This window comes from Glossina fuscipes, unplaced genomic scaffold (genome assembly GCF_014805625.2).
Source record: "Glossina fuscipes isolate IAEA_lab_2018 unplaced genomic scaffold, Yale_Gfus_2 114, whole genome shotgun sequence".
NCBI lineage: Eukaryota > Metazoa > Arthropoda > Insecta > Diptera > Glossinidae > Glossina > Glossina fuscipes.
Window position 1 is genome coordinate 2,342,519 of NW_023998457.1, and position 23,346 is coordinate 2,365,864.

The window sequence follows — 23,346 nt, forward strand, 5'->3', positions numbered from 1 at the left end:
ACATTTGTATTTTGTATCTTATGAGAAGTGCGCAAAAAAGTCAGAAAGGTGAAATGTTCTTCAATATGTCCATTTTCAGTACCCAGCTGCTTGCACGAGTTTCCTATGCTTTTACAAATTTGTCGATGATGTCTTTACTTTGGCGGACGGACCGATAGATAGACAAGCTTAGATCATTTCAGAAAGGGATGCAAAATTGACGGATTTAATAATACGCGGATATGTGCGAAAAATGTTTCTTTAATAGGGTACAAGGAAATTCCAGAAAAATTTTTTAAGAAAATTTTATAAGAAATTTATATTTGTATTGTATACTGTAGTTGTAGTCGTATTTTCACTTAAAAAAGTTACAAACGTTTCAACAAATTAGTAAATGATAGGAAAAGAGTAAATTAAAGCTTAAGGATGTCTTGTGCGGCCTTGACAATGTGCCGGGCGGAGATGCGAAAATAATCCAAAAGAACGGTGGGTGGTCCTGAGCGTGGTACGGTGGGTACATACAGGTGTTTAACAACAAAGTCACGTTTATCGGCCAAAGCACTAAGTACAGCTTCGCCGAGGCCACCTTGCCTGTAAAGAGAGAAGATTTATATTCTTTTATATCGGAATTAAGTTAAAATATTTCTTAACTTACTGATAATGATCTTCTACAACAACGATGCGGCCACCACATGTCTGACCGCTTTTCAAAATTAGATCACGATCTATTGGTTTGACAGTGAAAGGATCAAGTACACGGGCGTGAATGCCCTCCTTTTCTAGTTCTGTAGCTGCCTTTAGGCATTCGTATAAAGTGACACCGGCACCAATCAGTAAAACTTGATCCTTTGAAGACTGTTTTACAATATGAGCTTTTCCGATCTCGAAAGTTTCATTGTTATCGTATATAACGGCCGTATTGGGTCGTGATGTGCGTATAAAACAAATGCCGATAGCGTTGGCAGCCAATTCAACGGCTCGTTCACAACTTACAGCATCAGATGGATAGAAAACAGTACTACGAGGTATGGTCCGAAACATTGCTATATCCTCTAGACCCATTTGAGATGGGCCATCTTCGCCAATGCTTACGCCACAATGCGAGCCAACGAAATTGACATTTGTTTGTGAAATGGCTCCCATTCGTATTTGATCGAAGGCACGCGTAAAGAATGTCGCAAATGTGGAGGCGAAAGCTATGGTGCGATCACGACATGTCGCACCAATCGCAACGCCAACCAGATTTTGTTCGGCTATAAAACATTCAATATAACGATCAGGGAAAGCTTTCTTCAACTTTTCAGAGAATGTAGAGTTTTTCGTGTCCCCGTCTAAGGCAATAACTCGATTATTATTTTCGGCTATTTTTACCAAGGCCGTACCATAGGCCAAACGTGTTGCTACTTGATCACCTAACTTATAAGATGGCGGCGTAGATAACTTAACATTAGTGATATTGATCTTTGGTACCGCCTGAGTATTTACGGGACTTTTTATTGACAAATTATGGCCATCAACGTTTACAATCAGACCTTGCAAATGTTTAATCACGCTTTCCGCCTTGTCACCCAACGGTTTACCATGCCAATTCTCCATATCCTCGATGTTTGGAAAATATTTACCTTTAAAGGTTTTGGCAATGATAGCAGTAGGCTTGATTTTAGTGTTTGCCGCTTCGTAGAATGCTTTACATAGCTCTTCGACATCATGGCCATCAACAACAATGGCATTAAAACCAAATGCTTCTAAACGCTGACGATAAACGTCCATTTGATGTTGCAATGAAGTTGGTTCCGATTGACCCAAACGATTAACATCGAAAATAACACATAAATTATCTAACTTGTAATGGCTGGCAAAATGCAAGGATTCCCAAACTGAACCTTCAGCTGACTCGCCATCGCCAACCAGGACATAAGTTCTGAAATGAATTGAAACGTCTCATGAAATCCATAATTTTATTAATCTCACTCACATACCTATAATCGGATTTATCGAAATTCTTGCCCACGTATGCCATACCAGCAGCTACTGCCACGCCTTGACCCAAAGAACCAGTACCGACATCAATGAAATTTAAACGTGGTGTGGGATGACCTTCCAAATCGCTGTCAAGTTTACGTAAATTTTGTAAATCTTCCACCGGAAATAGACCAGCTTCGGCCCAGGCGGCATACAAAATGGGAGCAGCATGACCTTTCGATAGCACAAATCGGTCATTCGATGGATCACGTGGAGATTGCACATTCAACCGCATCGTGTTGAAGAACAATACAGACATCACCTCTGCAATGGACGCACATGATGTGGGATGACTGCAAATTAAAAGTAACATAAATTAAATTCTCCGTCCCTCTCTTCTATATATTTCTTTCTCTCTTGTAATTAAGAAAAAAAAAAGAAATGAATTATAGAGTGATGGACAAAACAGTGGCTACAGGTTTTACTTTAACATAATACCAGGGCAATGATCAAATATTCAAAATACTGTTAAATCATCCAAAATTAGGAGAGGCAAACCTAATCTTTTTTTAATTTACTGAGATTTTGAACTTACAACTCAATGTTAAGCTTCAAAAAACTAAATTGACTGCATACATGGCAAATACTGTCTTCCTGGTAAAAGTACGCTTTCCAAGCGATGCTTGTATTCAAAAACAAATATTATTTCACGCGTCAGGCGAGTTTCATTCAAAAATCGTTTAAATTGAGTCGCGAGTTCCGCCAAAATTACCAAATGAAAGGCAAGTTTTGTCTTGCCTTTAAAAGTTGAGTATAGTAGGGTTATATCTGCCTTCCCCATAATAAAATCTTCATGTCAAGATCGAAAATCAATTTAAGAGTCGCAAGGGCCATACTTCTAATAAGCAAAAAACTTTATGCAAACAAGAAGTTATTTAAGCCGTTAACTGTGCCTGACAATTGTAAACGCCATGATCCGTCCAACCGTCCTTATCGGATTTCCTTACCAAATATTATCACTATGAATTTGTGTTTGGTATAACTATGTATTTTAGAACATATTTCTATAACTTTATCAAGTCATCTTTCCTCTCTGTTTGACAACTATACTCGCCATCGCTAAAGAGTTCAACATAGTTAACTGTTTAAACATACACTTATTTATTGTGTATAGAAAGGTTTATAACGCTGAAGATTTTCAATATCAAATATTCTATTAAACTTCGCATCTTACAACTGTTTCATATATCTACATAGGGAACTTACTCTACAATTACAATCGATTGAAGATTTTCTTTTTTTAACATAAGCTAGAGGTGAGTAACGTACATTGAATATAGTTTTTCCTTTTCGACTTTTCTTTTCGCCAGACAAATCTATTAAGAAAATCAAGAAAAAATTTCTTCTATTATTTTACTCATTAGTCTAAATTCTTATAAATTGCATGACATTTCCATACCAATTATAGTTCAATCGCTTCTTAATTTGGCGTTCTGGAGTAATAGTCACAATATAAAGCTTTGCAATATCAATTTTGTTGTAAAATAAAAAAAATAAAAAATATTTTTGCCTGCCTTGTGACGCCTATGATATTAGTAAGTAATTGACTTGTTACATATTAAAGGCTAAAACAGCTGAAATAATAAACAATAGGCGTAATTATGATACTATTTGGAAAATAGAAGCGAACGTAAGCAAGCAGCCGCTTGTCTTTATAAATTTATAGAGTTGCCTTTTGCACTTAGTCAGGAGTAATTAAAGTTTGTAAATTGTTGAATGTGACTTTTACAACTTAAGAATCTTTTCGTGTTTGTCTTAAAAGTAACAAAAGAAAAACGCTTTAGTGGAATACGGCCCACCATTAAATGCCTTACTTCACTTTGCTTAATGCAGTTGTTTGCATGTTATATATTAAAATAAGATTTTATGTAGAAAATGGTCGAAAAAGTGGTCAGACAGACAGACAAGCTGCGGAGAGTGATGCTGAATTAATTAGTATAATGAAAGGTAGGCCTAAGTTGAACATAAGAAAGAAAGAAGGACTGAAAAGATTCAGAAAGTGATTCTAAACAGATTAGTATAATAAAATATGGGTTTGATTTGAAAAAAGAAAGCAAGATGGACAGGCGGACCGTCAAGCTTCAGAAAGTGACTCTGAATGAATCGGTATAATAAAAAATGGGTCTAGATTGAAGACAAGAAAACAAAATGGACAGAAAGACAGACAATCTTAGACCCGTTCAGAACGTGATTATAAATTACGGGGTATAATGGGCGTAGGTTGAATGCAAGAAAGCAAAAGAGAAGGACAAATTTTAGAAAGTGATTCTGAATCAGTTAATATAATAAAAGGCGGGTGTAAGTTGAATACGAGAAAGCAAGACGGACAGATAAACTCCAGAGAGTGTTTTTAAAACAATTACTACAATCAAAGGCAGATCTAGTTTGAACTAAAGGAAGCAAGATAGGCAGACGGACAGACAAGTTTCAGAAAGTTATTCTCAATCAATTGGTATAATAAAAGATTGGCTTAGGTATTGCATATTTCCGCAAAAACTTAAGGTACCCTTGCACCACGAGTCGTATGTGGTATAAAAAGGCGAACGTGTTCTTTTCACAGTTTACAGTTTTTATTGAAAGGAACGAAGGAAAGGCTTCTTACATTACATTAATTGGAATAAATCTTGGCAAAGGAGAAATACAAGCCATGAAGGTAGAATAGAGAAAACTTTCCAAAAAAAATACAGTTAATATGTTTACTTACTGTTGTTTGTTTGTTGTTGTTGTTGTTTTCTACAGTCAGTAGTAACTAACTTTAATGACTGTCCTTGAAGTAAAAAGAAAATGGTCTAAGACCGCTTAAATTTTCGAATACTATCTATTTTGTTCAACCTTGAAAATAAAAAAAAAATATAAAAAAATTCTTATTAAAGAAAAGTTTAAAACACGTGGTTTCCACTTGCTCTAATGTATACATTGGCATATCATGTATATAATCGTCAATTTATCGTTGGAGCTATGTCAGGGTCATAGTATTCAATGTGATCTCGTGTAAGCTCGATTAAGGTTAAACTACTTTTCAATTTTTTATTACATTAAATTTGTGACTATATTCAATTAAACATAACATAGCATAACAAACTCACCCAGATTTCGAGGCTTGCGTAGAGGTTATCGAATGTATACGCAAAAGTTGAGCGATATCCTTTAACTCCTGAATAGTTTTAGCTTCGGGTTTATGATAAGACATTTTCAGACTTTCTTTTAATTATCTTTGTGCGTGAAAGAAAACTTTAGTTTTTTTTTTTTTTATTATTAAATTGTGAAAATCTTATCTCTATAATTATGGCCTCGTTCACAGAAAAAAAGCTCACTTGATTATTAGCCGGCTTCTTAATTCTCACTAAAAAGTCGGAGATAGAAGATTTTACTTTTATTATAATGGAATGTTAGCGGTGGTGTTTAGTTATGCATTAGTAAGTAAATTACTTACGTTGCCATATTTATTTATTTATTATTATTATTATTTTTTTTGACTAAACTATTGCCACTTATTCCATATGAAATAAAAATTTAGACCGTAAATATGTTTATTATCTACTTCATACGGTATTAGCTAATGTCACTATGCCATTAGCTAATATCAATATGTTTTATTAGTAAAAGTTTCAATATTTTTGAACTACAATCATTCCTCATATAACACGCTTAGTTCGTATCGCGTTGCATGGGAACCGTCTTATATAGAACAATATAGTTTCAGCTTAGATATAACATAAATCAAGTCAAAGTATACCCTGTGGCATCGAGACCTGCTTTATGTTTTATCGAAACTGTCTTGTAGGAGAATATGAAATAATATAAATCAAGGGAATAGGCACCGTGTTATATCGAAACTCGAATTGCGTTGTGTTTATGTTATATCGAAGCCGTCTTACACTATGACTAGGACTATGAAATAATATAAATCAAGGTAAAAGGTACAGTGCTATATCGATACTTGTTTACTGTTGCCTGTATGTTATATCGAATCGTGGTATACGATACTTTGAAATAATATAAATCAACGCAATATGTACCGTGTTATATCCAAACTTGTTTTGCGCTATGATTATATTATATCCAAGCTCTGGCATTCGGGACATTGAAATAATATAAATGTACCTGTATGTCCGTACGTTTGCACCGTTTATATCGAATCTGCCTTATACGAGATTTTAATATAATATAAATCCAGGCAATGTGTACTGTCTTGTGTCAAAACTCGTTATGTTTATGTACGCCGTATGCCACGGCTTCGATATAACTACTAATGTACTAGTATAATTTATATCGTGTTACATGGAAGCCTATTTTGAATATATTGAACCTGCGTTATATGAGACTTTCAAATAGTACAAACCCAGGCAATGTGTACTGCGTTGTTTTGAAACGCAATCTTAAGGTGCAAAATTTCATGATAGCCTAATCCTTCGTTCCAAATATGCAAAGAAACGCAAACAAAAACGTAATTGCAAGTTTTTATGAAGAGAGAAATACAAAAACTATAGTGCACCATGGCCCACTCTGCACCGTCCTGCAAATATTCGTACAGTGAATTTTCAAAAGAACACGTTATATAGGAAAAAGGTGTACTTTTCATAAGAATACTTATAAGAGCTGGGTTTAAAAAAGAGCCCTGCGTAGTCCAAATGTAGTACATTTAATTTTAAAATTTAATTCTTATGGGCCAATTTTTATTAAAAAAAAATTAAAAATTGTAAATTTTTGCAATGTAGAAATTTACTTTCCGTAAGAGCATTGACATGGAGGAAGCTTTAAAAAAATTGGCGCATTCATTTTAAAATGAATATGATAAAAACAGCGATTATATTTTTCTTAATAACGCTAGCGTTATGGGTATCAAATAAAAGGACTTGGAGAATAGAATGCGAAAAACTTAGTGGTGGTTATGCGGGATTCGGCCCCCGCCGAATATAAGTTTCTTACTTGTTTTGTTCTAATTCTTTGTATACGTACAAAACCCTATGATTTGCCAACTCTCATAAAGTCTCTTAAATATTGCATTATTGTGTTAGTCACCTAAAAGGAAATTATGGTTTACTGCTAATGTTAAGAAAATAACGAAAATTGGCAAACGATTTTTTCAATCGAAATTTTTATTTATATATATATCTGTATTAATTTTTTTATTGTTAATTTTCTTAAACTAACTGTTTATTTATATATGACTACTTCTTCTTACGGGCAAGCGAACGCTTGGTTTTCATACATTAAATACTTTCCAGCAGGGTGATAATCAATTATCTGAAACTTAAGTTTTGTTCGCGACCAAATCGATAGTTGATTAACGTTTTTTGTTTATTTTTAATTATGGCTATCGATAAATAAATTAACAGACCCACGGACGTGAGAACCCCTCAGAAACGCCTGATATGTGAAAACGGTTACTTTGCGTTTTCGTCATAATGTATTTAATTTGTTGTTACTGCTTACGTCAGTTTACATTTGGCAACACTGCATTTCAACAAACTGATTGAGAATATTTTAAGCGAAAAATTATTCTACTTTTGCATATGCTCAGTTATTCTGTTGCTTTCCTCCTCTCCGAGTGCTTACTAGTCAAGTCGGAGAAAAAGTTAAAACAAAATTAAGAAAATAACATTTCTTTTTAATTAGTTTGTTCGTAATGTGTTGTAAAGTATTTTTTTATAATAATGAATGAATTAGTATCGTGCTTAAACTGGGATCCAGTGAAATGTTTGGGACAAGGGGGTTTTGGCCGCGTAATGCTCTGGAAGCATCGGCAAACAGGTCAAGAAATTGGTAAGAAACTAATTGCTAGAATGCGGTTTGGGGATGAGATGCGTATAAAATTGGGAAATTTTTATGGTCAAATTTTTCTCTTTACTTGCGGTAATGAATTTATAACTACGATTTGTTTAGTTCTTTTGTGTTATTATATATACATTCATATCTGATTTCCGCGAAAAAAAAAACTTGTTATATTGAGATCGGAAAGAAAACAAAACATTTGCATGCCAGCTTGACTTGAACTTAACGCAATGATATTTTCTAATACGTAGATTTCTATATGTCAGGTGAATATGTCGGTTAAAAAATCGTCAACAGCATATTAATATACTTACTATATACAATTGGCAAGCTTTATAATAAGGATCAATGAATGTGAGTTTCAAAAAAAATTTTACTTAATGATTTTTTTTTTAAGCCGGACCAACTTTAAGTTTACCTTTGCAAACAATTGAATGAATCATTACAACCGATAAGAGAAAATTATTAAAAACATGCATATATACGCTTACAAACAACGAAACAATTTGACGAAAACCAATTTAATATGTGTGTTAACGCCGTTAAATATATATCTATATATGTATACGAATATATATACACACATTATGTGTATTATATATATCTATATGCATGTGAACTTAACCCTACTCGCACCATACATTTGATGGCATACACGCATCAATTCATTTATTTCGACTGCCATTATTTTTTTGAAATTGTCACTTCAGTATACTTTTGTATGGACATATCTATCATTACTGTAAGTTTCCATAATATCCAATAAAACGACACTAATTATACACCTTTTCTCGCTCTGGCAATAAAGCACATAATATGTTAAAAATCCCTCCACCTACTGGTCATTGGTCTAGAAAATGCCCTCGTTCGTTGAGGGTTAACAATGTGCGTAAAGGGTAAAACCGGTAAAAGTGTTTAAGAAAAAAAAAAAATTTTTTTTTTTTTGACTTGTAAGATGCTTTGGGCCTTCCTCATTGCGCAGCGCTCAGAAAAGATTGCCTGTACAAAATGAATCCTCCTCTCTTCCGCTGGTTTCTAACCCTTTTCATTTTATTCCAATTTTTTTTGTTCACTCTAATGTAATTCAGAGCGAAGATTTCAATTACAGAAGAATAATGTGTTAAATTAACGTCTTATGCCCCCGCGACCAAATGACTTTGGTACGGAGCTCGATGATGATGGAGAGTTGCGTGCACGTCTAGGATCAGAAGGAGCAAAATGTGATGGGGTGCCTGTATTTCTCAGATTTTCGGGATACGGTTCTGCCCCTATTAACCGTATAATACGATCCGTCTGCACTGACGGGAATTAGATCGGACCCATTACCGCTACTAAATCTATGGTTTCTTATCATAGGAGATTACGCATGTTCAATTGTGGCTGGAACGGAACCAGCCTGGATTTGTGCACCTTTATAAACGTGCAACATACGTTGTACTCGATACATGTTGATAGCATCAGTAGGGCTCGGTTTTCTGAGTAATTCGGCGAAGTCATGCAAAGCCATCAATTGACTGTCATTGAAGCTACGTATTATAGATATAATGGGTAAATCGTCTAAAGACGTTTCCTGGGTTGTTTGTGTAGCCATGTTGGCAGTGAGTGGAACAGCTTGCGCTGCTATATCGTAAGTTAAAACTTTCGATTCATTTCTTGAAACATTGATATCGTCATCAGTTTGAGTGCTAACATTATTAAGCAATGTGAGGCTACCGCCGGCCACTTTCATCTCTGCATTCTTTTGTGTTTCGGTTTTTAGTTTTTGGAGTTTGGGTGGTAACTTAATAGATTTCGATTTAATAACAAGGCTGTAAATATCGTAACATAGTACACGGCAGGTGCAGGCAATTTTTGGAGGTAAAGCTTCCAAGCCCCATTCAAGCATATTGAAACTCGTTGCATATGAACTAAATTTATAGCTCACATTGTTCACAGTATGCAAGGGCGAGCGATGCTCATAGAATTTTTTATTACCAAAAGAGGAACCACTTGGTTGCTTCCGTACAGTAGGCGTGAAAATGAATTCTCCTTCGAAATACTTCTGGGATTCAGTACAATATTTTGTAAAGCTATCTAAAGCCGCAGAAACGCGGAAAATGGCTCTATCAAGTTTTTCTTTACGAGATAAAGTTGTTACATTTTCGTGAAACTCTTCGCCAGCTCTTGGTTTCTCCAATATTATGGGTTTGAAAGTCATAGCGTTTGGACTTGAATCGTCGGCATCACACAGAAATTTAGGTGCTAAGGGGCTCGAAGTCGCTAATAAGGGTAAGGAATTCTTTCTATATAAACTGCGGTGAGTCGAAGAAGCAGCTGGTAAAATCGGACGTCTCTTTTCCGATGGCGAATCGCTGACTTGAGTTTTGCCAAATTCTCTTTCCGAAGAATGTGACCGTTTACGCGGTCTCTTTGTAGATTTTTTATGCTTTTTACCCTGCTTGTCCTTGCGTGTGAGTTGTTTTAATTCTTCAAGTTTTTGGGAATATTTGACCTCAAGTTCTTCATTTATAGCCATTTCTACGCGCTCTTTTACTTGATCTATCAGTATATCGTCGAAAAAGCTTTCGGGTATGGGCTCAATTTTAATTGAAGTTTTATTTTGATTGTTTTCTGGTATAAGTTTGATAGCCTCCCCTATTTCATCAGCATCTTTCAATAAATCATCCAAAAAGTCATCTGCTACGTGCTCACTATTCCCCGTAGGGGAATCTAACTTTGAACAAAATTCACTCTTAACTTTTATTCGTGTAAGTGAGGGGGACTGTTTCCCAAACATGACATTGCTTGGCAAGTTATTCGAAGTATCAGCAGGCCATTGCTCTTCTTCAGTATCTGTAAATTCGTCCTCCTCAACTCCTGTTTCCAATTTTATTATGGACGCGTAATCACAAGCATTACCCAATTGAGACAACTCTTCCTTATTTGGGGCATTATCTAGCATATGCCTTCCACTTCCCCGAGGCTCATCGTTGGTTGCACTTATGAAATCTTTAGGTTCAGTTTTTGCTTTCACATTATCTAATTGTTGGCTTACAGCATTTCCCGCAATCTCGTTATAAACGCCAGTGTTTTCTGCTAAGCTTTCGAGAGGATTTTGTTCCTGATTTGCTGCTCTTATATGCATTTCTTTGCCACTGGCCGTTTGTTCGATAATTCCAGCAGCGCTCTCGCCATCTACTATGTCATTCTGTTGCCTGGATTCTATATACAATGTATTTTCAAGTTCTCTTGACATTTTTTTGTTTTTATTTAACAATTCAGCCATATTAGCTGGAGATTATTATATATATATATATTTTTTTTGGTATGTTGAATGAAAATGGACTAAGCCCATAGATTTGTGGCTTATATGTCCAGATAATAAACTGTCGTAATTTTTGGTCACAATTATGTATAAAACCAAACGAAAAAAAGAGCGCCCGTAATGAAAGTTAAACAGTGTTGCAAACTTTGGTTTTTACTCGATAGCGCTGACTTCGAAAGTTTTAGTTTTCTTCTGCTATACTAATAAATGTCTCTCGAATGCATTTGCAAAAAAAAAAACAAAACCAAAAATTTGTTCATATAGTTTTATGAAAGTGACCTTTAAGTAGATAGGATCGACTCGAGGGCTTTCAGTGCTGCTGGCACCGGAAAGAATACTTGATCTTGGAAGATTACTTCTACGGTGCTGCGACTGCAGACTAATGGAAAAAAAAGAATAAGTGAATTAAAAGTGGTCAAAATCGGCTCTTTTTTTATTTTTTTCTTCTTTTTTTTTTAGACTGTTGCAAGATTTACTTTTTGATTTTGTGGGAAAATGTTTATATAAATACGTATATATTGACATTGAGCATATATCGAGCATTGACAGGCACCTTTGTTTTCATTAAATTGTTATATATATACATATACATGTACATTGCTTTACAAATCTCTCTCTGTAGCATATATATGCAAACTTTATCTTCTTTCAGAGAAAAAGAAATTATATACATTTATATATGTGCAAGTATGGATATGTAGTTATATATATAAATTGATAAAAACAATCCAACCACGATAGGCAATAAGCTAAAAAAATTGATGATTGACTTTGCCCATCACCTTTTTGTTTTAAGGTAATATTGCTTTAGCACATAGACGTGTTTTTACCCCACACTACTTGTGGGACTTGAGATATGTTCATCTTTGATTATCCTGTCCATATGTCCGTGTTACTTTTCTGTTTTCAACGTGCAGGCTGCATATTTTTGAGATATTTTGATGAAATTTCGTACACTGACATTCTTTGGCCCAAGCGCGAATGCTATTAAGAATGGGTGATATCGGATCAATTTTTCAGAAATAATTTAGGCCATGCTTTACTATGGCTTTTTTTGCTTGTTTTTTATGCATTGATTCGTTTTCGGTAAATTAATTCAAAGAAATGATCAACAATTTCGTGCTTACAATGTAAGTTTGCGTCTTCTGACGGCGTACGTGAAATTTTGGCAAATTTTATAAAAACTGAAATTGAAAGTGTCTTATGTGATATATAAGAGAGGGGTGCAAATAAGATAAGCAGTAAGATTATTCTTGTCTCCTTATTTTCCAAATACATGGAGAAGAATATTAAATTGCAATGCTTCCCGTATTTTCTGCTATCTTGGATGAGTTACAGCGGTAGATGCAAAATCATTCAATCGAAGCGGGAATAAATTATTCTTTTGTATTTGTTCTATTATTGGCTTTCTCACTTTGCAGCTAATATTTACGAATTTAAAGGTAGTTAATTTTTTTAATTAAATAATTAACAAGTAAGAAAATTAAAATCGGTTTTGAACGAATCACAAGAAAAAACACAATTAAAAAGGTGTGACTAAACATTTTATACCAAATAAATCGTTAAACATCTTTACAGTTATTTATATAACGATTTTCTAAAATAAGGCATTATAAGGGACGTGGTCGAAAAAGCAGGCCAGACGGCCCTTGGTCCAAAACATGTTAGCGTATCAAATTTCATTAAAATATTTTAAAAACTATGGCAAGAAATCAAGACTGACAGACGGACAGATAAATCGTTAGAGAAGTTCAGAGTCACTTTCTGAATTGATCGGCATAACGAAAGATGGATCTTTCTCAAAGTCTCTCGGATGTTTCATACACCTGGGCAAACTTAATATGCCCTTCTACCGCAAGCAGTGCAGGGTTTAAAAAAAAATCTCAAAAATCCAAGGTTCGATAATTTGAAAATTTTTCTTAGGTATCTGTGTGGTTTATAAGAAATGCGCAAAACAAGTCAGAAGGCAGGGGTGTTCTCAATTTATATTGCATTGTGGGCGTGTGCTTTGACTGACTTAGTCTACAAAGATTTCCATTGTTTTTGTTTTTTTTTTTGGCAAATTTGACGACGATATCTTTACTTTTGCGGTCAAAAAAATGTTTTACATTACACGGACGGACAGACGGACGGTAGTTTAATACGATTCAAGATTGTTTATACCTTAAATGGTCTTTCAATTTTCCATCTGGATGGAATACGCCAAATAAATAAAGTTTAGATTTTCATTTACATGGAAACACTTTTCAAGATATTTTGTTTATTATAAGAAGATGTGTCCATCTCCACACTCAACAACCCAAAAAAAAAAAAAAAATATAAGAAGATATCGTATTTCGATGTACATCGAACACTCTGAACTATTAATCTAAACAATATCGTCATACGAGAAGTTAACATATTTATTGCTTACTCAACAAAATGGTCCAAAATGAAAAAAAAAAACATTTACTGCTCTGTTGTTATGCAATCAAAGAAACAAAAAAAAAAAAGAAGAAAACAATTAAATTTTATTGTTTGTTTATATTATAGCGACAAAATTTTTGAAAATTAAAAATCTTGCACCAGATGAAGAGGAAAAGTTAAAAGAACGCTGGATGCAAGAGTATCAATGGCAGCAACAGCTAGAGATTCCGTACATAGTTAAAGCTGTCAAATTACAAGATACAGATTTCATGAAATTTCTTAATAAGTTTCATAGTCAAATTGATTCTTTGCCTGTGATAATTATGGAATATTGCAATGGTGGCGATTTACGCAATTATTTGGCAAGAATTGAGCATTTGAATGGTTTGTTCGAATATGATATACGTCAAGTATTGTATAGTTTAAGGAACGCCATACACTACCTTCATCAGCACTGCAAAGTGCAGCACAGAGATTTGAAACCCGAAAACATTATAATCCACCTCGATGAGGGTGGGAAAGGCCGACATTACAAGGTGGGTAAGTAACTTACGTCAATGCTGGTGATGTATGATTTTTTCATTCTCTTATTGCCGTAGTTGGCCGACTTTGGTTATACTCGTTGCATACCCGAGCATACGAAATTGCAAAGTGTAGTGGGTACACCTGAGTATGTCGCCCCAGAGGTAATTCGGGGTGCACGATATAATGAGACTGTCGATTATTGGTCCATAGGCGTTATAGCATTCGAGATGCTGTGCGGCATACGTCCGTTTCTACCGCATTGCGAATTTTATCGCATAATAGAAACGATACAAAAAAAACCCCAATATTGTATCGCAATCAAGGAAAATTTCGATACGAAAATTGTGCCAAAGAGAGATGGAGATGAGTTCATTTTCGTTGAAAGTATTTTTCCGGAAAACAATTCCACTTTTGTTTTCGCTAAAAAGTTGGAAGCCTGGTTACGTTTAGCATTAGATTCCAATTATAAAAGTCGTGGCCACATTGGAAATGAACTAAAATTCTATACGGAATTAGACGCGATATTAAGTAGTAAAGTGGTTACCGTGTATTGCTTAACTTCATATCAGTTTTTCAGTTTTGAAGTAACACCATCAATGCCTACGGAATGGTTTCTTAACACACTATGCCATGAGACCAAAATTGAAGCTAGAAATCTGTATGTGATTTTGCCGTTAATTCATCCAAAAAACTCTCTTGATAATATTAGCACAGCAATGGATTTTTATGTAGAAGATTGGATTCGAAGAGAGCCAGAAAATCCTTTGGCTATGCTCTACGTGATGGATGTTAGACAATGCGACTGCAATGTAAAATGTCCTAAATTTTCCCCAACTATTATGGATTGTATGGAATTATGCGCGGAAAATTGTAATTCTCTTTCCAAAGGACTGCTGGAGGAATTTGAGCTGCACACGCACTTTGTAATAAGCGATGAACAACGGCATTTAGAAGCGTATTTAGAAGGTTTGCAATGTTATGCGGTGGAAGTGGAGCATCATTTGTTAAGTTTAAAGCCGCAAATAAATAACTTGCGAGACCAACTTTTAATAACGCAAGGAAGGATTCAACAATTTGCACTAACAGTCGATGAGCTAAACAAGCGCATTATATCCAATGTAAGTAGACAAAATGAATGAAAAAAACTTATTCACGGTATTGTGACTTTTTGTTTTTTTTTTTTTTTCCTATAAAAGGATTCACAACAAATTTGGCTCAAAAAAATTGAAACATATTACGAAGAGGTTAAAGAACTTCAGGCAAAATTTTGGGAAACGATGAAAGTAAACTTCCAAAGAATTTGTACAAGTTGCAAGAATCATGCGACAGAGCAGATTTATGAAAATCTTTCCAAAAACGATATTTACAAACTGTAAGAATTTCTTGATTTTCTTCCTTTATTCTAGAAATCACTTTTTTTGTTCTTAATTCTATTTCATTAGCCAAGAATATCGTCGAAGTTTTCGTGAGGATGATAAAAATAGCGATCGTTTGCTAAAGTCTCAATACGCTTTAGATAACCTAAGCATGCGTAAACAAAAAATTCAAAAAGATCCCTTGCTAAAAGAGATCAGAAAATCCTTAAAGTCTAGCGTAGAATTTTATCAAAAAGTTAAACATGATATTTATAACGATATTCAGTACCTGAATAAAATGAATAATAGTTTAGATAATGATTGCAAAGAGATTTTGCAATTTCATTGTCTTGAGCCGTCCATGCCATCACTATATGGAAATAGGAGCAATGAAATTTTAACAGATGCCCATAACATGTAAGTAAAAGCGGTATTAGCAAACGTTAAAAGTTATCTTAGTGTAGAGGTATTGCTATTTAAGTCCACAATCTCGTCCCATATTTTTTCCTCACTTCTTTCTGACTGTCGCCGTGCATGCAGGCGTCCCCTGGGTTCACATAACAAAAAAAAAATAATAATAATAATTCGTATATATATAATTAAAATGATTATCGGTTAGGTTCGCATTTACAAAAATGTAAAAACATTGTAGTCGGGCAAAGCCGACCACTACGACCAGAGTACGCACATTACAGAGAAGTACGCATTACTTTCATGCAAAGCCATAATTTCCATGAAAGCCCGAATATATGAAATTACTATTATGGATCAATTTTCATCACACACATAGACTTTTCTGCCGGATAAAGAATCAATTTTCATCACAATCGTTATTAGGATAGAATCTAAAAAAAAATCGGCCGAAATGTTCCAAATTTGGTATAGATAGTTTTATCTTTTAAATCTGATTTTCATCATAAAGCGTTGAAAATTAGACCTTGCTGGGGGTCCAAAGTTTTCACACCAATTTAAAATACTATTACTTAGACACCGTTGTCGAGAAATTTTCAAAAATTGAAATTTTCGACTTTTCAAAATAGGGCGTTGCAAGGGGTATGGTCGAAAAAGTAGATCGATCCAAACCGTTTTCAGTAGCATTCGTGCTTGGAGCGAGATAATTAAACTTGATTCAGAATAGTGGATTCGGCAATGTTACGTTGAATATGTGTAATATAATATAAAGTACCATATTTGTGTTACGGACTCATACATCCAACCGAAGTATTATCACATCAAGTACATCTAGAATTTCAATTTCATATATTCTGCAATACGTCTATTTGTACATTTTTCGAGCCCGTTCTCTTTGTAACGGTTGCCACGAAAAGTAACTCTTTAGAAAACGAAGCCTAAAGCCAATGCTTGATATCTACCTTATCTATCTTAATATTTTGTAGTGAAATTCTTGTCCGTTTGTCTGGAAACTTTTTCTTGCAAACGTCCCATTTGAACCTTATTTTAAAAGACATAGCCATCGTTGGCCAATGCTTGATGTGTATCGCTTGAAGAGCTCCATACTAAGATCCTCAAACTTTTGAGACCACAGTTTAGAAAAGCCAAAAATTGTTACATCACATGTGCTACAAGTTTTTATGGATCCCTGTCTGTCCGCCTTGATTTCTTGTGTTCAACCTACACAGGTCACAGAGATATTTTGATGGAATTTATTATACCGACGTGTTTTTTTTTGTCACAAGAACGAACGCTATTGAAATGGTTCGGATCATACCACCTTTTCGATCTCTTCCATCTATTTTGGAAAGTCGTTAATGGATGGGGTGGGTCGCGTGTCGCTACAGTGTTTTACTTTGTTTTTTTTTTACAAATCTTTACAGACTTTCTTTTCTTTCCTTATTTGTTGGATTTGTCCCCACAAAAGTGATAAGAAAAAATTTGAGACAAAAGTGTTGCTTACACAATACTAAGGTGATTTTAGCTGATAAGCGAACAAATCTTATCAGGAATATATTATGAACTTCAATATGTTACAAATTGAATTTAAAGGCACTCTCCGCTTGTTATGTACGACACGCCTTTAACTGAAGCTTAAAAACTTCTGGCGGTTTTTCACTTCATCGACCAATAAACAATATAATCCATAACACTATACCCTTTGTTGTTTACCTGTTTATTGCAAACACCATAGCGTACTTCTGCTTAATATCTTGTTATTGCGAATTGATAAAAAGATCAAAGCATAATTATACAGTGGCATTAATTAACATAAGTACTCCTGACTGACGCGACTTACTCGCATTAATATAAAGGGGGGATTGCTGTTAATGTAAGTCCTAATTGTCATACACAATGTAGACAATTAATGCAATTTCGGGGCGGAGCCCATTCATAATTGCGACTACAATAGCCTGTGGATCTTAGCTCAAAATTCGAAACAATTATTGATTTAAAACTTTATAAAACTATATCACAGATCCTGTTAGAGTACAAGTAAAGTCCATGCTAACAAGATAGACAGACGGACGGGTACGGTATAATCGATTTCGAATCATTTTCTACTTGCCGCAATTTTTGAGATATCTCAAAATATCTCAAAAATATATATATATGTATGTATATACGTGTATATATAGTTATTTGTATTACAATTTCATATATTTTTATATATACATGTGCATATATATAGATATTTGTATTTATATTTCAATAGAGAGAGAGAGAAAGAAGAAAAAAAAAATCTAATTTCAAGTGGCATCACAAGTGCTGTGGTTAGTTTCCGCATTTGGATACTTTAACGTTTATTAATTATAGGTTTTCTGATTTTGGTTATGCATATTAAAAATTCCTCCCGCAGGGAATACGATTTTCTTTTACTTATTACATATTCATTTGGGATAGAATGATATTAAAAATTCGCCCTAAGCTTAACTAGTAACAAAATTATATTCGATCGTGATCGTAGCTTTTATATCCACCACCGTTATCTTACAACAAGACCAAAAAAAATTAAAGGAAGTAAATTTTCATATTCTTCATATTTTCATATTGAGTGGACGCCGTAGATCCTTTCTGTTTTCAGATAAAAAGTGGAGAATGTTTACAACCAAAAACGGACAGATGGACATCGTTATATTGGGCCGAAATTCCATGTGGGATCTCTGAAGCTTACTTCTGGGTGTTGTCAACATATTAATAAAATGAATATACTCCTCACCCACCCTAACCAGTTGCTAGATTTTGTATACCTTCGCAGATAGTCTTACTAAACTTTCTTTGTTATTTTCGAAAATTATAATTATAAAAATGTACTAAAAAAAAAATTCTTTTTTTCTTTATAGATTGGACGAAGTCATATCTTATATGAATGTGACGAAGATGAACGAAAATATTGAATAATTTTATTACTTACGAAATTTGTGTAGCGCTTTTCCTTTTTTTTCGAGTTTCGTTATATAAGCTATTTTAAAGCATTTTTTTTTTTTTTGTAGAATTCGTAATTCCAAGTGATTTTTAGTGCATTGCAAGGCAAATAATATTTTTAATTTTTTTTCATTCAGTAAAAGAGAATTTTTTTTAATTAATAACAAAAAAAAAAGAAGATAATGCTGATAATGCAATGCAGTACTTTTCAATAAAACTGTGATTCAGCGAAATAAAAATTTTATACTTAAATAATAATAAAAATTTGCATTTTTGATCAGTAATTGTTTGCATTTCGTTAAGTTTTGAATCGGAAAAAATCAAGGGATGAATAAGACATACGTGTTAATGTCGGTAAAAATCTTGTGGCTAATGGTGGCGATTACAACAAATGCAAGAGAAATATCGAAGACTAAGAATTTTAATAAGAAAAGTGAATTTACTTTGTTTCCTTTTGGTTTCGTTATCCTCTATATATATTATTTTTCTTCCCTTTCACTTTTAAAGCATCTTTTCTCGGTCAATGCAAACGTTACGATCCCAAATTAAATGCATGCGCCCGTCGAGTTTTCAATGAAATCAAAGAACAATTGGTTCATGGTATACCGGAATTGTTTTTGCCGCCATTTGAACCTTTAAGGATACCTGAAATTAAAATGAATCAAGATACCGGAGGTGTTTGCATGCAATCCAGCTATAAAGACATTGAATTGTACGGCTTGACCGATTTCACCGTTAAAGAATTGGACTTTGATTTGGTTAATACCAAATTGAAGACCATTCTGGAATTTCCAAAAATTCGCATGCAATCGCTATACACAATTGATGGTAAAATTATGATGTTACCAATAGTGGGAGCAGGGCCTTGCCAAGCTAATTTTAGTAAGTTAGCTCATCTCCAATCTCATCTATGATTAAAGTTTACATATTTCATTCATAATTGCAGCAAATGTTGAGTTAGATGTAAACATTTTGTGCGAAACTGTATCGATTGAAAATCAAGTTTATCTAGAAGTTAAAGACATTGAAGTTCATTATGAAGTGGGCAATGTGACAATGCATTTAATTGATCTTTTTAATGGTGACAAGGCTTTAAGTGAAAGCATGAACCAATATATAAATGACAATTGGAAGATTTTATCCGAAGATCTTCGCCCTTTACTAGAGAAAGCCTTACGAGAATTCATCAAATCAAGCAGCGATAAATTGCTTACAGTATACACTTATCGTGACTTATTGCCTGAATAGTAGGAATCAGTTTATTTGTGAAGTCAAAGCAAAAAAAAAAAAAAATATATATGTATATATATTTTCCCTTTTGTTATCTCTTTTATTGGTTGATAATAAAAAACGGCTTTGGAAGATGTCCTGGGTGTAGTTCGGAGCTATATTTTACTTTCGTTTCTAGTTAATCGGCAAAAAAAGTTGAAAGGAAAACCACAAGTTAAGTTTTTCAATCCTTGACAAATAAATTTAATCGTAATAGATCGTTAAGCCTTAAGAGCATAGTGATTTGGCATCTGCATCGAATGTCTAAAATTTCATGTTTATGTAGCAATCTTTGCATTGTGTGTTTTTTTTTTTTTCAATTCTAATTTTATCAAAATTATTTTGCCCTTTTTCGGAATTAGATTCTTTGACAGTTTATTTCTTTCTCGCGTGCTATCTAAGAACGATTTGATTTAATTTTAAAAGCAAATATTCATTCTTTTAACGGTTAAAATACCGCCGTTAATACATTGTTTGTATTTGGTTTGAATTGTAACAAAATAAAATTTTATTTACAATGGCAACGCCACTGTGATAGTATCTTTGGAAAAAATTACTGCAAATAAAGTATAATGTATGTGGCAACTTTCGTTTTTATTATTATAGTTAAGTTATTACATATATAAACTCGTTCGTCTTTAAGATTGAAAGTAAAATTTTATTTTGAATTTAATATGCGTTTTAATGCGAAAAATGTCTGCTAAAAATTTATTTTATTTTAGTTTTCGAAAACGAAAAGCACTTGTTTCATGCAAAGTACTTTGCCAGCGATTTTCATAACGCCGTTAACGGAGAAAAAACCGTGAATCGGTAAATGTATATATAAATAATCGAAAGTGTAAATGTATTGCAAAAAAAAAAAACAATTTTCTATTAAATTATTTTAGTGTGTTCCTTAAATTTTGCATTTAGTCTTCACTATATGTATGTGCGTTTCAAATTAAAAATTTCCTTAATTTATTTCCGGGTTATATACGTGACAGTTGATATGCGATGTAAGAAAATTTATTTTCTTAAAATTATTTAGTAATACGCGTTGACTGCGCCAAGCAAATTAGAAATTTATTTAATTTTTGCCAAGTTTTCGTGTATTACTTTCGTAACTGACTAATTTCAATTATTGGTAAACTTTCTGTTACAATATGGCGCTTAAGTTAAAGCGATCATAGAGGATGTAAAAGAATCCTAAAGGATATTAAAAGTAAGTCAGTTGCATTGTAGAGCTGTCTTTCTCCTTTTTTAAACTTAAGAATTTTTTAAACTAAGCGAGCTGTGTTTATTTTGCTTGCTTCTTTTTCTTGTTCTTCTTCTAAGAATTCAATTGTTGGATGTTTATATTGTATTGCAATACCGTGAAAGAAGAGTAAGACCAATATTTAAATTAAATTGCCCTTTTTCACACATCTCAGCGAATTTTCGGCTATTGATTTGTGGAATAGGAAAAGAAGAAATTAAATTTCGCGGGTATATCAAATGTCAAAAAATTTTTTTTCTAAATTGATGCCCCAGTAACGGACATCTTTGTCAACTTCACATCACATAAACGTTGTTAGTATTATAGCTGCGTTTGCTTTGTTGCACTATTTGTGAAACGATAATTTCCACCTACAACGACATAATGAACGCATTGTTATGGGAGACGAAACCTATACCCATACATACGCCTCGAAAACAGTCAACCAATCGAGCGAATATCGTGCAGGAAATGAGCAAAAACCGCGTCAAAGTGTTGCTCACAAGTTTCTTCAATTATCGTAGTGTTGTGCACTATGAATTCCTTTCACCGGGCCAAACTCTTAACAGGGCATATTATTAGAATTTGCGGATCACGTTGCAGGTGACAAAGTAGTTTTGGTATAATAAATAGAAAGAAAAAAACTAAATTGGTCTTACTGTTTGGACACACAGTAGTATCTCAAATCGTTGTGAGGATATATGATTCGATATATTGGTATGATTTATAGCAATTTGTTACCTGCGTTGTCTGTAAACGCATTAGTGACCAATGAAAACATAATGGGGTAAAATTGCTTGGTAATTAGATATTTTAGATAAGCGTGTGTTTTAGATTGTTTTTAGGTCGTAATGGATGTTTTATTTTTCCGTCTCAGAAAATATGAATGCAAATTTATAGATTAAAGTGTTTAGTCATTTTGCTTAATAATAAACGTAGCTAAATAGAGAATAAAAATAATTACTTATCAGGCACATTTGCATTATATGTCGTCGTAAAAGTAGGTATATTAAATTTTTATATAAGAATAATGGAACCTTTGTTAGTCTCAACGCGAAAAACATCTCCAAAAATGTATTCGCTGCAGGAAAATATTCCAAAATCTTTGAAAGATGAAAATTGAACGCTTCTAGATGTGGTCTAAATACGGCCTTATTAACTGAACGAAGTAGTATATTGAACTTGATGTCAGAGCTCTATCGTAGACAAAGCGTATACATGTGTTACCTCTCGATGCATTAAGGCTAAGGTGCTGTCATACAATAGATGTCGCTACCATTTTTTTGTTTTGGTAATTTCCTATTTAACCATATTCCGTTAACCTTTTCAAAAGCTGCTTCTTTTACATCTCACACTTTTGATTGATTTGTGATTTTTATGGAGCAAAACTTGAGACAAAAGAGCGTGATAAGTTTTGTTTTAAAAAAAAAAATTGTTGTGCGAAGAATTAGAAAAAGCTTACAAAAGCAGATCGTGTATGTTTCTCTACTAAACAGAGTTAATCATCTGTTGTTGATTCGCTCAACAAAGTATTAAAAAATATCATATATTAAAAACATTAGATATATAGGAGAAAACATTTGGTTAGCAACATTTATACATCCAAAATATCATGCCCAGGATGAAGACATCCAATAAAAACACGCTCTATAAAAGAGGGAAAGAGTAAAAGAACTGAAACGAACATATTTACTGAAATTTATGCACCATGTAGGTGTAAGACCTTTTTAAACTAACTTAAATTAATTTTCTGATAAAGCAAGTTACTTCCCCGATATGACGTTTGTTTTCTGTTGCAAAGGGTTTTATTAGCCACCCTTTTAGACGAACTTTATGTTCTGCACGAATCCCGAAAAAAAAAAAATGTCTTTTCCAATTCTAGTTTCGGCATAGACACTTGTACGGCAACAACAGAATTTGGGTAATACCATGATCAGTCGGTCTGGTTATGCCCACACATGTGTTACTCTACTACGGGGAATACCCGAATTTTATGATCATTTTTCATTTGAATCAAACCCGACAGTTGTGCTAGACATATCTGACATACCTACTGAAGATAGCATTTTCGATCCAGTCCGTAATAAACGTGCACGGTT

The 23,346-nt window shown here is 33.7% G+C and overlaps 4 protein-coding genes across 6 annotated transcripts; 2 read left to right on the forward strand and 2 right to left on the reverse strand.

Annotated features, from left to right (window-relative positions):
- Window positions 1–312: 312 nt before the first annotated feature.
- Window positions 313–5,275, reverse strand: LOC119639876 (transketolase-like protein 2). 2 transcript variants are annotated; one of them, XM_038037562.1, is made up of 4 exons: window positions 5,088–5,275; window positions 1,959–2,294; window positions 635–1,900; window positions 313–570 (listed from the first exon to the last, which is right to left on the reverse strand). In XM_038037562.1, exons 1-4 carry the CDS (start codon window positions 5,189–5,191, stop codon window positions 393–395), a joined length of 1,884 nt encoding a protein of 627 aa, XP_037893490.1. In that variant the 5' UTR covers window positions 5,192–5,275; the 3' UTR covers window positions 313–392. The 2 variants fall into 2 exon arrangements, with proteins under 2 accessions (XP_037893490.1, XP_037893491.1); XM_038037563.1 differs by lacking the exon at window positions 5,088–5,275 and adding an exon at window positions 3,208–3,296 and having other exon boundaries at window positions 315–570.
- A 2,258-nt stretch (window positions 5,276–7,533) lies between these two features.
- Window positions 7,534–18,785, forward strand: LOC119639948 (inhibitor of nuclear factor kappa-B kinase subunit beta). Of its 2 annotated transcripts, none has more exons than XM_038037692.1 (6): window positions 7,534–7,767; window positions 13,613–14,022; window positions 14,086–15,129; window positions 15,208–15,383; window positions 15,454–15,783; window positions 18,663–18,785. In XM_038037692.1, the coding sequence occupies exons 1-6, from the start codon at window positions 7,659–7,661 to the stop codon at window positions 18,718–18,720; spliced, it is 2,127 nt and encodes a 708-aa protein (XP_037893620.1). In that variant the 5' UTR covers window positions 7,534–7,658; the 3' UTR covers window positions 18,721–18,785. The 2 variants fall into 2 exon arrangements, with proteins under 2 accessions (XP_037893620.1, XP_037893621.1); XM_038037693.1 differs by lacking the exon at window positions 7,534–7,767 and adding an exon at window positions 9,363–9,403 and having other exon boundaries at window positions 18,663–18,784.
- LOC119639949 lies at window positions 8,731–11,064 on the reverse strand. The gene has a single exon (XM_038037694.1). It carries the CDS (start codon window positions 11,039–11,041, stop codon window positions 9,137–9,139), a length of 1,905 nt encoding a protein of 634 aa, XP_037893622.1. The 5' UTR covers window positions 11,042–11,064; the 3' UTR covers window positions 8,731–9,136.
- Window positions 18,786–19,019: 234 nt separating the features above from the next.
- Window positions 19,020–20,419, forward strand: LOC119639975 (protein takeout). Its single transcript, XM_038037731.1, has 3 exons — window positions 19,020–19,177; window positions 19,252–19,626; window positions 19,691–20,419. Exons 1-3 carry the CDS (start codon window positions 19,072–19,074, stop codon window positions 19,990–19,992), a joined length of 783 nt encoding a protein of 260 aa, XP_037893659.1. The 5' UTR covers window positions 19,020–19,071; the 3' UTR covers window positions 19,993–20,419.
- The last annotated feature ends 2,927 nt before the right edge of the window (window positions 20,420–23,346 follow it).

Coding starts and splice junctions, on each gene's coding strand:
- LOC119639876 (XM_038037562.1), bottom strand. CDS start 5,191: ATGTCTTATCATAAACCCGAAGCTAAAACTATTCAGGAGTTAAAGGAT. Junction 2,295..5,087: donor ACGCAAGCCTCGAAATCTGG/GTGAGTTTGTTA, acceptor TTTAATTTGCAG/TCATCCCACATCATGTGCGT. Junction 571..634: donor GTTGTAGAAGATCATTATCA/GTAAGTTAAGAA, acceptor CTCTCTTTACAG/GCAAGGTGGCCTCGGCGAAG.
- LOC119639948 (XM_038037692.1), top strand. CDS start 7,659: ATGAATGAATTAGTATCGTGCTTAAACTGGGATCCAGTGAAATGTTTG. Junction 15,130..15,207: donor ACAAGCGCATTATATCCAAT/GTAAGTAGACAA, acceptor TTCCTATAAAAG/GATTCACAACAAATTTGGCT. Junction 15,384..15,453: donor AAAAACGATATTTACAAACT/GTAAGAATTTCT, acceptor CTATTTCATTAG/CCAAGAATATCGTCGAAGTT.
- LOC119639949 (XM_038037694.1), bottom strand. CDS start 11,041: ATGGCTGAATTGTTAAATAAAAACAAAAAAATGTCAAGAGAACTTGAA.
- LOC119639975 (XM_038037731.1), top strand. CDS start 19,072: ATGAATAAGACATACGTGTTAATGTCGGTAAAAATCTTGTGGCTAATG. Junction 19,178..19,251: donor TAAGAATTTTAATAAGAAAA/GTGAATTTACTT, acceptor TCACTTTTAAAG/CATCTTTTCTCGGTCAATGC. Junction 19,627..19,690: donor GCCTTGCCAAGCTAATTTTA/GTAAGTTAGCTC, acceptor TCATAATTGCAG/CAAATGTTGAGTTAGATGTA.